Source organism: Aulonocara stuartgranti (genome assembly GCF_965226115.1).
Source record: "Aulonocara stuartgranti genome assembly, chromosome: 8".
In the NCBI taxonomy this organism is placed as follows: domain Eukaryota; kingdom Metazoa; phylum Chordata; class Actinopteri; order Cichliformes; family Cichlidae; genus Aulonocara; species Aulonocara stuartgranti.
Genome location: NC_138959.1, coordinates 29,818,623 through 29,832,279, shown reverse-complemented (window position 1 = coordinate 29,832,279; position 13,657 = coordinate 29,818,623). Strand labels below are relative to the sequence as shown.

At 41.7% G+C, this 13,657-nt stretch overlaps 2 protein-coding genes across 4 annotated transcripts in view; both read right to left on the bottom strand.

The window, feature by feature from the left end:
• Positions 1 to 7,285, bottom strand: part of jmjd1cb (jumonji domain containing 1Cb) — a 123,865-nt gene extending 116,580 nt beyond the window's left edge. For all 3 annotated transcript variants that reach the window (XM_082545339.1, XM_082545340.1, XM_082545341.1), the window contains exon 1: positions 6,786 to 7,285. In XM_082545339.1, coding sequence (XP_082401465.1) covers positions 6,786 to 6,941 — 156 coding nt within the window. In that variant the 5' untranslated portion in view covers positions 6,942 to 7,285. The remainder of the gene's footprint in view (positions 1 to 6,785) is intronic.
• The window catches only part of LOC309713602 (E3 SUMO-protein ligase ZBED1-like), a 71,028-nt gene extending 62,738 nt beyond the window's left edge, over positions 1 to 8,290 (bottom strand). The window contains exon 1 of the mRNA XM_082545379.1: positions 8,109 to 8,290. The gene's annotated coding sequence lies outside the window, so the exon portion shown is untranslated. The remainder of the gene's footprint in view (positions 1 to 8,108) is intronic.
• Between the last annotated feature and the right edge of the window lie 5,367 nt (positions 8,291 to 13,657).

Below are 13,657 nucleotides of genomic sequence, written 5' to 3'. Positions count from 1 at the left end.
TTAAATTACACCGTAATATTACATGAAATGCTCCTGATCGGACGTTGTGGACCTCTGCTCTGCCCACTGATTGTGCCACCTGGCCCTCTCGTTATGGTGCAGAGTCATTTCTTTGCAAATAAGATGGGTGGAATATCGTACACCCAACCTATTACAGGGAAAAGTCAACCACAGAGTATCAGACTGAAGCTTAGTGCAGCAGAGCACAGTGCACCTGACTCAAACACCCTCTCCAACAAGTCATCATTTAAAAAGTGCTCTACAAACCTTAGCATCAGTTAGCATTACTGCTACCTGATGCATTCTCTCATTTCAGTGCAGCTAGCCATCAATGAAGAATCACTTACTGCTTAATAGACAAAGTGAAAATGGACAGCCTTCCTTTGGTTTTAACATTAAATGTATTGCTGCAGCTAGGAACAATACACAAGGTTATAATACGTTTTAGCATTATACAGTTACACCATGCCACACTAAGAACAGAAGAACAGCCCACTGAGGTCTGACAAGGTCCTGCAGGAAGCTAGAGCAGCTGACTAGAGGAGCCTAATATATTCCCAGGGATATCTAGGAAGCCCGAGAGCCTGTAGAAGACTTTGTGGCTGCTGTATGAAGCAATGAGGTTCAGTGTGTGTGTGTGTGTGTGTGTGTGTGTGTGTGTGTGTGTGTGTGTCTGACAGCAATGGGGGAAGGGTGCATCCAGCCATCCCAACTTGGCTTCAGATTACATTTTGTTTCCTTAGGCACCAGAAAACAAACCACTAACATTTGGTGGATCTCGTTACCGCGCTGCACAGACACCTCACAGCTTGGATGTCATATTGCAAAATGTAGCTCAATGCACTGATGCCAACCTAATAAATAAATATAACCATTCTACACATTTCATTTATTTACCTGATTGAACTGAAACGAATGCTATAACTAATGTGAGAAACGTAGTACTACAAGAATATCCTGAAGAATTTGCAGTACATTTAAAGTCTTAACTGTGCTCAGCTAACCTCCCAACAACATCGTTTTTCAGCTTTACATCCTGTGTGGCTCACGAAACAGACACAAGTGCTTCTTTTCTCCCAAATCTTTTTTTAACTATTCAATTATATAATGAAATTTAGAGTATTTGTCGACAGCTCTATGAGAGATTTTTACAGAGCATAAAAGAAATGAGTGCGCGGTGGTGAGAAGCTCGGCCTGAGATAATACAAAGCTTCTTCACAATATTAACAGAAATTTTACAATATTTTTTAACCATGTAACAAAATGAATTGAAGACCATGTGACTCATATGTACAGTCATGTGACTATAATTTGGACTGACCTGTTGAAGAACACATTTTAAGTGAAAACTGAAAAACAGACGAAGCACCGAACAACAATGCAAAGAACTCAAATCCATTGTGTCTTGTACAGAATGATATAGTATATGGGTCTATTTCATGTGGACTAAGCCTACATCTACACAAGAAGCTGACAGCATCTATTCTGCCACATTTATTCCCTCTGTTTCTAAACAATGTTGTTATTCACGACCCAACACACACACTCACACACACTGCAACACCCATGCATGGATTCTGTATGTGGAAGGTTCTTTTCCACTCACAGCCTGTTATTTTCTGCTGATTAGCCACACAGTGATGGACCGAAGGCTACAGCCTTAAAAACAAACTGGCACCAAAGGTTCTGTACACACACACACACACACACACACACACACACACACACACAGGATTGTAATGAAAAACAAAAGCTCCTATAGGCAATGACCTGGCTGCCCTGCCCTTTCTATTCACTGTGAATCCAGATGAGTTTGTCAATTTTGTGTCTAATGTGCCAGAGTAGAGCTTTGCTGCTGAGCTTTGCCTTTTCTTTAAGCATGTGTCACTGTCTCTCAAGCAACTGAAAACTATGGGGGCCTATAATGCTGTTTAGACATTGTTTAATATGACTGCTTCACAGATGTTCAGCTCTCGGGTTAATATTTATCATTTTATATCAGTTCCATTTAAACCTGCTACCAGTTTGTGTTTCAGAGTGCTTGCAGAACCAATACTGGCTCAAATGCAGAGGAACTCACAAAAATCATCAATGGAGTAATTTATTTTCATTTTCTGAACTTTATTCTTTTTAAAAATCCTGCCAGAACCGAAGCAGAGCTAATTAAAATGACTTTAGGCTTCTCAGGTGGCAAACACCTAGTGACACTGCAAATAGATTAGGAAGTAACAAGAGCCTGACATGATATGACATGAGATGGAAAATAAACACACGTAGACTGAATCTAACCCTGCGGCTACTCATTAAATATCATTATAAGCAGAACCAACTGTATCAAACTAAACTGTTATTTCATCAAAACAGATACATTGTATCTTATTAACTAACAGTTATGACATTCTGTGTAACAGGATTAAGATTTAGTTACAATGTATTTGTAAGCCTGCTCCTGGGCAAAAAGACGCTCGTGAAGAGATAAACAAACACCTCTGGCAAGGGTCACTCTGACCAGGAGAGGAGTGAACAATGGTTCATGTCACGTTATGTCAAGCTCACTGAGATGAATGAGGCCTACAGGTTGTAGTCCAACATAATGAAGTCATAGTTAAACTGCAGGACACTGAGAAGCAATTAGTGTTACTTGTTTATTTGTCAGAAAGTACTTTGAAAACAAATGATTTGAAGACAAACAGAAAACAGCGTTTAATCCATCCATCCATTCGCTTCCACTTATCCTTTTCAGGGTCGCGGGGGGCGCTGGAGCCTATCCCAGCTGTCATAGGGCGGTACACCCTGGACAGGTCGCCAGTCTGTCGCAGGGCCAACACACAGGGACAGACAACCATTCACACTCACATTCACTCGCACATTCGCACCTAGTGGCAATTTGGATAAATCAATTAACCTATCTCCACAAGCTGCATGTCTTTGGACGGTGGGAGGAAGCCGGAGTACCCGGAGGGAACCCACGCAAACACGGGGAGAACATGCTAACTCCACACAGAAAGACCCCGGTCTGATGGTGGAATTGACCTCAGGACCTTCTTGCTGTGCGGCAACAGTGCTAACCACCGTGCTGCGTTTAATTCAGTGTTATTTATATAGGACCAAATCACTACACTCAAGGTAGGACTGGGTTAACATGAGGAAAATCTAATATCATGATATTTTTTTGGGCTATATCACAATAAACGACATATATCACGATATGTTTACAACCTCCAAAACCAAATGTTATTTTGAACCATACACCGTTCAACATTTTTTTTCAACATCATCATGAATTCATGAGACAAAATAAAAACTGAAAGTAGGAGTAATAACGGAGTAATAATGCCTTCGCAGCGTGTGGGAGAGGAAAACCTCATATGCAGACAGCTTAATATTTCTATGGCAATTTATACTCAACATGGCTTTATCATAACCATTAACCATCGTACATGCAAAAACTAGCAATACATCGAGTATATTCGATATATCGCCCACGCCTGACTGAAGATGTTTTATATTAAAGGTAAAACAGGTTCTGCCACTTTACTTGATATACAGCTTAGCCAGATGTCAAATTTAAGATCTTAAATAATTTTGACATAATAAAATCTCTGTCAGACAGAGTCCACAGCATTTCATGGCTCTTTGAATTTTGAATATTAACCTGGTAAAATCACACAAAGACAATTATGATTATTTCCATGCTCACTGACTCAATCCACGAGTGTTAGAGTGAAAAATGCAGAAGTCAAAATACCAACGAGTTTCACTTTTTTGTTTTCTCATGTCATACCTGGGAAAACTCTACATTAACTCAATCAACCCTGATAATATAGCTTAGAAGACCTTTATAAACAACCAGTTACCAACAATGACCTCCAAAGCACCCTGTACCAACCCTTGAGTAAACACACAGGGTATATGGTCACTTAATTCGGAGCTCTTCATATTTACACACAATTGTTAAACTGTCTTATGCAAAATGAACTCTAGAAACTGTGAGTAGCCAACATGGTTGGCTAACCATGCAACCAAATGAATACGATATGAATACGTCTGACCGATCACATCTCAGTGCATCAACGCTGTCTGTGATCAGGTCACACGGACCGCACTGCAACAATCAGAGAAACAACATATTTTCTTTCTTTTTCCAAATCAAGTAATAAGCTCTTCCACTCCATATAAGAGTTAAATAGGGCTGTGCGATATGTCCAGAATCTCATATCCCGATATAAGACGTCTATCGTCCGATAACGATATAAATCACAAAAATGTAACATTTTCTGTAAATTCTGTGAATCTCGGGCAGCTCGACTTGCGTGAAGTGTTTCCTGTTGTGCGTCGTGTAGCTGGAGTCGAGTGTTTTAACCGATGTATGAAACTATACATTTTTAGACATAAGTTGTAACTTTCTAACGTTTGAGTCTAAGGTTTATTTTTTAGCACCTGGCTTGTCTTTTTTAATTCTCATCTGTAAATAATCTGCTCTTTCGCGTGATTCAGTTTATTTTGAAACGTCTCAACAGGATCTTGAGCTTTATTGTGAAACATAAACAAGCGGACACGCGATGGTGTTACCGTCGTTGTTGCTAACGACAACACATAAAAACAGGCGCTTGTCCGTCTGTAGTGTGGTTATATTAAATATAAGAGAAAGAGAGAACTTTAAGAAATTGAAGAAGAAGCCACTACAGCGACCATCAGAACCATGAACAAATATTGCTGTAAACAGTTTATTTTGCGACACCACCAAATAAACGATAGCGTAAAATGAAACGATAGATGTTTTTATATCGTCGTCCGATATATATCGATATATCGAACAGCCCTAGAATTAAATGCAACTTTAAGACAGTGAAACCAAGAGGATCGTCTTTACAGGAATTCTTAAGTGCTGTTCTGTCCAACGGATTTTTGATACACACTCATTGATTTCTACTTCAGCCACAAACGTGAAAAACATTAAGGGGCGTTCTCTTTTTTCTACATTTGTATCTGCTGAGTAATAAATCTCAGTGAGCATTAACAGTAAATATGAACTTTTGGCCTATCTGATCAGAGACACTTGACAAAGGCCTGGCAACCTGGCTTGACACACTTCCTCTAATCTACTCTCAAATCCCTCTCCACTGTATTCACTCTGATAGTTAAGCCCCTTGCTAATGAGACTGTGCCACACTGTATGGAATTAAAGTAGAACACTACTCCATGCCTAAGTTACATCACAGACAAGGACCAGCTCTACTGGGCATTAGTAATCTGGGGACACGGCTGTTGTCCAGTACAAAGAAGCACATGTCTGATCTAGTGAAGGCACCAACAATGTTTTGTTATGAAACTGTAATTAATTCATGAAAGATAACCACCCATGCCAGCCTGATACTTTGATTATATGAATAACAGAAAGCAAGGAAGGTGTGACAACACAAATTCGTCCACTCTCTAATCAAAAAGACATCAGTATTAATCAGTTGCATCTATGGTCTGCCAAGGACTAAGAACACTGAAAAAAAAAACGTTTAAGCTTCAAAATCGTTGGAAAATATGCAAGAAATTAACTTGACAAATAAAATCATACACAAAGAATAAATCCGCCACAGAGCTCTGTGACAATCACATGATTAAATTCGCCATAAGCTTTAAAGCCAGACGCTTTACTGCTCTCAAAAAAGGGAACATATAGACAAAGACAACAGGCTAAAGCATCAAATCAGAGCTGGGCTGGGGCTTCTGCCAGTTATCTGCATAGGCAGTCAAAAAAGACTGAACAAAAGAAAAGGGGAGAATGCACTATACACTGCGTTCGCCAGCCAAGGGCTTGTCAGGGCAAATATTTCATTGTTTGCTGGCTTTGGCACGTTAGCCCGTTATAAAAAATGCCTCTTTATAGGAAGGAGGGGTCGTGTATTTACTGCCCGGCTACTATTACGAATGCAATTATTACACGTGAAGCGGGAAACGTATGGGCACCTGCGTGACAGGAGCGTGACAGAAGGTCCTTTTTGAAAATGCAAACCATATATTTTACTTGAAGACAAAATGGCCTTTGTTCAGCCTGCAGCGAGCCTCTTCTGTTGTGTGTTTGGAAATCCTAGCATTCCCGCACCCGTGCGCAAGTCCGAGTGGCCACAAGAAATGCCCTAATAACACGGACGGAGACTAGTAACCACGAAGTAATAACGACTATTTAACGTCTGTGGAAAGCCAACTTGACACGCGTCAGCTGATCTGCAGTGTAAAGCAGGGACTCAAATTCCTACACATGCTTTTCTCCAATGACAACATGAGCCATTCACGTGTCACTCGGTGCTTCGCATTGATTATGTGTCAATCGACCCTTACAATATCCCTCAGGCTGGCAGAGGCACACCGCGCTTCAAATGATCTGGGCACTAACTGAATAACCAGCCCACTTATATCAGTCTGAGCCACAGCGCGTGCCTACTGGAAGACACAAGTTGGAGGATTTCGTGTAAATAAGCGCAGAACTTAGACCTGAACTAACCGTTTGCTTTCCAAGCTACCACGCATTGACTCGCAGGCTTAAGCGGTCCGAAAACTAGCCAAACTCACACGTAAACAATGCAACACATTCTACTAATCAGGTGTGCATACACACCACAGACTCCTGCGTCCGAAGAGTCGCAGCGACCGAAAAGAAAGCCGCAAAATAATTTCCGCCTGGCAAGCCTACAACAGTGCCTCGCTGGCTAGCCACCAACCACAGAGATTTTCCCGTTTGCTTTGCATGTAACAGACAACTACGAGGACAAAGTCAGCATTTTCCTTACCGTCAGCTCGGCATTGTCGCTGTCACGATGGTTGACGGCCCGTATAACCCCGGACCTCCACGGCCACCGACCAATGTCGCCGATTTCAGGCGGCTCGGCACCGCTGACACAGAGGAACCGCTTCCCGACCAGCTCCGGCCGAGCCTCGACTGCCATGGCCCTTTGCTGGTCAAACCCCCCCACCCCCCCCGGAATAAACTTCCCAACAACGACGCCCTTGCAGACCTGTAACTTACGACATTAAAACAGCTCTAAATAATCCAACGGATGGGAGGAAAAGGAAAAAAAGAAAAGTTGGCCTTGCTGAAAGATGAAAAACCGACCCGGGGGATTTAAACGTGTAGCAGTCTCCACCCGTTCAAGCGTCAGTCGCCTTTTCTCTCCACTTGAAAAAACGGTGGAACATTGAACCGCAGCACAGCCGCCATCCATTGGTGTTTCTCCGCTGATCCCTAGACATTCACAAACCGCAGCACGCTGGTGTCCCTCCGCTCCGTCGAATAATTGGTACTATTTTTGCTAATACTACACCGACTATTACCGCCACGAGTCGAGGCTAATATAATGAACGGCTAATGTTCAAATTCCTTGTTATGCTCCCGCTCTGTTAGCGGGACTGCACTTCTATTTCTGCCATCACAAGCAGCATTAATATAGGAAGGTAACAATTCAGGAGGAAATTATGTTTATATCATATATATTTTGTTTAATATGTTGTTTATATTAATATATATTATAAATAATGTAATCATTTATCCATTCTACTAAAGGTATACGTTTTTCATCACTATCCCAGTATGAAAGTTGGGGTTTTTTGGTGCGTGTGTGTGTGAGAGAGAGAGTTTTTTTTTTCTTTTTTCTTGCAAAATTACTATTAATCTCTACTCTTTAATGGCTACAAAGAACATACCCAGTGTGCTTGGGGGGTCTCAACAACAACAGTCTGCCTCAAGCTGCTTTATGTTGTAAGGTAAAGATCCTACAATAATACAGCAAATACCCCAACATTTAGTTGACTCCTTATGAGCAAGCACTTTGGTGACAGCGGGAAGGACAAACTTCCTTGTAACAGGAAGAAACCTCCAGCAGAACCAGGCTCAGGGACTGACGGGAAAAAGACACACAACTAGAGATTATTAATAACTAATAATTACATGCAGAATGGTGTACAAACACACATAAAGGTGAGTCAAGAAGAAACACTTAAGGAAGGATTAAGGGTCATCCTTATAATATTCTTTGTCAAAAAGGAACGTTTGAAGCCTAATCTTAAAAGTAGAGATAGTGTCTGTCTCCTGAATCTCCAACTGGTCTGTCTCCAACTGGAAGCTGGTTCCACAGAAGAGGGGCCTGAAAACTGAAGGCTCTGCCTCCCATTCTACTTTTAAATACTCTAGGAACAACAAGTAGGCCTGCAGAGCGAGAGCGAAGTGCTCTAATAGGGTGATATGGTACTACAAGGTCATTAAGATAAGATGGGGCCTGATTATTTAAGACCTTTTATGTAATAATAAGGGTTTTTAATTCAATTTTGGATTTAACAGAGAGCCAATGAAGGGACACCAGTGAAATATACTCTCTCTTTTTAGTCCCTGTCAGTACTCTTGTTGAAGCATTTTCAGGCACTTAGCCTATTCATAGGTTTACAGTTTTTAATGTTGAAGCATTAATAAATGATAGGGCTTCTCTGAACAGTCTTGTTGCAATGGGGTCTAAAACACACATTGATTGTTTGGAGGAAGTAATTACTGAAGGTGAACTCACAAAGATCAATTGGACAACAAAAGTCTAAATAAATATCAATGGTATTGCGCTGTGGAGATGTAATACTTCACAATGTATGACTAGCCGAGTAATTGTTGTTGTTGTCACTGGTCGGATTTACTTGTTTAATCTAATTGTTATGTTTTTATGTGATGCCCAATGTCAGTAAATCCTGTCCTGAATGTTATGCATCCATCCGCCACCAGGTGGTGCGTTGTTGTTTGGGGGAGTCTTGTATCTCAGTCCGATCTTCTTGTTAACACAATTAGACTGAGATACAAGCAGTGGAAATTTTCTCAGAAAGGTGGATGGGCTCTGCCTTAGCGATAGGGTGAGGACTTCATTCAGTCAGGAGGTGTTCAGAGCAGTGCTGCTACTCCACATCGAAAGGAGACAGCTAAGGCTAGGTGTTTTGGCTGGGCATGTCTTTCCAGGAGCAGGCCCAGGGTATACCTGGAGACATCAGATAGAAACTCTGATTAAGGTCCAGGAGGACGACAAATATCAACAAATACAATTAAAACACTTTCTGGGTCTTTGGTTGATTGATAACCTCGAGTGGAAGATTGTTGCCACTCACCCGCCTCAACTTGAGCTTCAAGGATTCTAACAGTTAGTATGACTCGGGTGTTGATTCATTTAAACTAAGATAATCCACCTGCTGTAACCAGGTGTCCGTAAGGCAGAGTACATCAATACGTTGATGAATTATTAATTCATGTACCAATAGGAACTTAAGAGAGAAACTTAATAATCTGCATTTCACTGTTTTACTCTTTGGTGCAGTTGTAATTCAGTTGAAATTAATTCATTTATATAGCGCCAAATCACAACAACAGTTGCGTCAAGGCGCTTTATACTATAAGGTAGACCATACAATAACACGGTAGACCCCGCAATAGTTGTAGATACCACATTGTTCTTTCTTTGGGACTTTTTGTTGTCTTTTGGTGGTCTGGAGCTGACGCAGTCAGGTCACCTACTAATCGGAAGGTTGGTGGTTTGATCCCTGTCTGCTCCAGACTGTGCACTGTATGAACACTGAGTTCTCAGAGTAGAAAAGCACTATATAAGAACCAATCCATTTACCAGACTGAAACTCTGCTTCCTGGTCTCAACTCTGGATAGTTTGGGGGGTTTGACCAGATTCCTAGAAAAGAGATTAGCTCCATCCAAGGATTGGATGTTGTAGCTCCTAACAAGACCAGGTATTCCCCAGAAAGTCTTCCAATTATCTATAAAGCCCACATTATTTTTTGGAACCGTTCAGACAACCAGCAATTTAAGAAGGACATGTGGCTAAACACATCACTCCTGGTCCAATTAGTGGGAACCAGAGAAAACTACCTAGTACAACATTGTTTTGACTGTTACATACTGATTCAATTCAAATTTTAGTGACCTCTTATTGATGTAGCTGACTGGTATTACTGCCAATGGGAGTTATAGTTTTACAGAATTTATGTTTATCCTTAGCCAACAGTTTCAGAGCTCCTGCGATGTCACCTGCTTTGGCCACTGGAAGATACTTCACTATGGTTGTTGGTGTCAGCTTCATGTCCAAAAACAGAATCAGCAATAGCCAGAGTTTGTTTGGTGTTGTTTATTGGGTTGGATGATTGAAGTCCTAAGAAACATGACATTTTGGCAATTTAACAATTTATTCATTTAACAAACACAGGCCATAGAACCATGTGGAAGGACGATACACAGCCACAGCAGGCTGGCACTTCCTTCTCATGCTAGTCACCACTTGGTCACACACTGCTGTGGGCATTCCATTCTTCAATGTCACAAGTCAGCCAATGTGAATATATTGGTCACTCTGGCATGAACAGCACGGCCAAGTTGATCCCACAGGTGTTTGGTGAGATTGAGGTCAGGACTGCAGGCAGACCATTCCATTCTCTCCACTCCCAAATTCTGGATGTAGTCTCTAATAAACCCCATTCTCTGGGGAATTAACATTGTCATTTTAGAGGATAGAGTCCAGGCTCAGACTGTGGAGATATGGCATTGCTGTTATGGTAAGCTGTTTGGCAGGCAGGGGTTGGACCCAAACGCAGGACTCTGAGACGGAGAACTTAACTTAAAGCAGCAGCTTTTATTTGTTGGCAAAAATGAACCTAGAAACAAAATACATGAACAATAAAAGATAAATAAAAATTCAAACTTGGACTAATGAGCTAAACTTGGGAGATGAGACGAGCACCGACAACTAATGCAGAGAATACTGCAGCTTGGATTTGCAGAACAGCAGCTTGAAGTTGCCCAGTGGCATGGGCCCTATCCACATCAACCAAATGTGGCATGCACCAGCAGATGCCAAATGACTGCTGTAGCATTATTGTAAGCACCTAGGATATCAGAGTCAGTGGCCTCAAGGCGCTTTATATTGCACAGTAGATTGTACAATAATACATACAGAGAAAACCCAACAATCATATGACCCCCTATGAGCAGCACTTTGGTGACAGTGGGAAGGAAAAACTCCCTTTTAACAGGAAGAAACCTCCAGCAGAACCAGGCTCAGGGAGGGGCGGGGCCATCTGCTGTGATTGGTTGGGGTGAGAGAAGGAAGACAGGATAAAGACATGCTGTGGAAGAGAGACAGAGGTTAATAACAGATATGATTCAATGCAGAGAGGTCTGTTAATACATAGTGAGTGAGAAAGGTGACTGAAGAAGAAACACGCAGCCTATGTCTATTGCAGCATAACTAAGGGAGGATTCAGGGTCACCTGGTCCAGCCCTAACTATATGCTTTAGCAAAAAGGAAAGTTTTAAGCCTAATCTTGAAAGTAGAGATAGTGTCTGTCTCCTGAATCCAAACTGGAAGCTGGTTCCACAGAAGAGGGGCCTGAAAACTGAAGGCTCTGCCTCCCATTCTACTTTTAAATACTCTAGGAACAACAAGTAGGCCTGCAGAGCGAGAGCGAAGTGCTCTAATAGGGTGATATGGTACTACAAGGTCATTAAGATAAGATGGGGCCTGATTATTTAAGAGCTTGTATGTGAGGAGCAGGATTTTGAATTCTGGATTTAACAGGAAGCCAAAACAGGAGAAATCTGCTCTCTCTTTCTAGTCCCTGTCAGGACTCTTGCTGCAGCATTTTGGATCAGCTGAAGGCTTTTCAGTGAGTTTTTAGGACTTCCTGATAATAATGAATTACAGTCGTCCAGCCTGGAAGTAATAAATGCATGAACTAGTTTTTCAGCGTCACTCTGAGACAGGATATTTCTAACTTTAGAGATGTTGCACAAATGGAAGAAAGCAGTCTTACATATTTGTTTAATATGTGCGTTGAAGGACATGTCCTGGTCAAAAATGACTCCAAGGTTCCTCACAGTGTTACTGGAGGCCAAGGTAATGCCATCCAGAGGAAGAATCTGCTTAGATACCATATTTCTAAGCTTTTCAGGGCCGAGTACAATAACCTCAGTTTGATCTGAATTAAGAAGCAGAAAGTTAGCGGCCATCCAGGTCTTTATGTCTTTAAGACATTCCTGCAGTTTAACTCATTGGTGTGTGTTATCTGGCTTCATGGACAGATAGAGCTGGGTGTCATCAGCATAGCAGTGTAAATTTATGCTATGTCTTCTAATGATGCTGCCTAAGGGAAGCATGTATAATGTAAACAGAATTGGTCCTAGCACTGAACCCTGTGGAACTCCATAATTAACCTCAGTGTGTGAAGAGGACTCTCCATTTACATGCACAAACTGGAGTCTATTAGATAGATATGATACAAACCACTGCAGCGCAGTTGTTAAGCTGAAGGAGAGGACTCTATGGCAGAACACACAGAGATGTAAGAAGTGCAAAAGGTGCTTTTTATTTACAGTGCCCGGAGTATTTACATAGGCTGGGAGGTTGTAAAATAAACGAGGGAAAACCAGGGAAGGAAGCTGACACGCATTCGGAGTGAATGGGGAAATCAGCGCACACAGGGTGGATCTACGGGAAAAAGGGAAACGAAGTTTTAGGGGAAGACACCAAACAATCGATAGCAAACGGCAACAGGCATGGGGAGAGTTGGGGAGCTCACTTGTCACACCGTAAATCTCCGGGATGCAGAGGTAGATCTCAAGGTTGATCTCCATAGAAATCCAGGAAATGCGGCTTCACCAGCACCTGGCAGCACCAGCACCAGCACCAGCACCTGGACCCATCACCCGGGTGATGGGTCCAGCTAAGGATACAGGAATGCGGATAAGCAGACCAAATCCAAAACATGGGTTTGCCGTAGTGCACACCGCAGAGCTCAATCAACACATTAAAACTCAGGGAGGCGACAACATTCCGACACCAGGCGTCCGTCGCGCTGCTCCTTAAGAACGCGCTATCAAATGACGTCTGATGTACCGCTGGTGTGCCAGCATCCTGTGACACACCGCCCCAACTACCTGTGCTGAAAAAGGAAGCAAAACCCATGAAACCACACCAGAGAGACCCCACCAACTCCTAATAGCAGTACCTGTAATACCTACAGCATGTTCTAATCGCTCTAATAGGATATTATGGTCGACAGTATCGAACACTGCACTGAGGTCTAGCAGGACAAGCACAGAGATGAGTCCACTGTCAGAGGCCATAAGAAGATCATTTGTAACCTTCACTAAAGCTGTTTCTGTGCTGCAGGCATGTGCAGGCAAGGATGTTTGATATGAAAGGAAGGTTGGAGATTGGCCTATAATTAGCTAAGACTGCTGGGTCTAGAGATGCTTTTTGAGTAAAGGTTTAACTACAGCCAGCTTGAAGGCCTGTGGTACATAGCTGATTATTAGAGATAGGTTGATCATATTTAAGATCGAAGAATTAAAATGGTAGAAGTTAACTCAGAAAGATCAATGGGAGAAAAAGACTAAATGAATATCAATGGTAATGAAAGTAGCTGTAGATAATGTTACATCTGTGAGATGATTATGAGTTATTTTTCTCTAATGGTTAAAATATCTATCTATCTATCTATCTATCTATCTATCTATCTATCTATCTATCTATCTATCTATCTATCTATCTATCTATCTATCTATCTATCTATCTATCTATCTATCTATCTATCTATCTATCTATCTATCTATCTATCTATATCAGAATTTAAAAT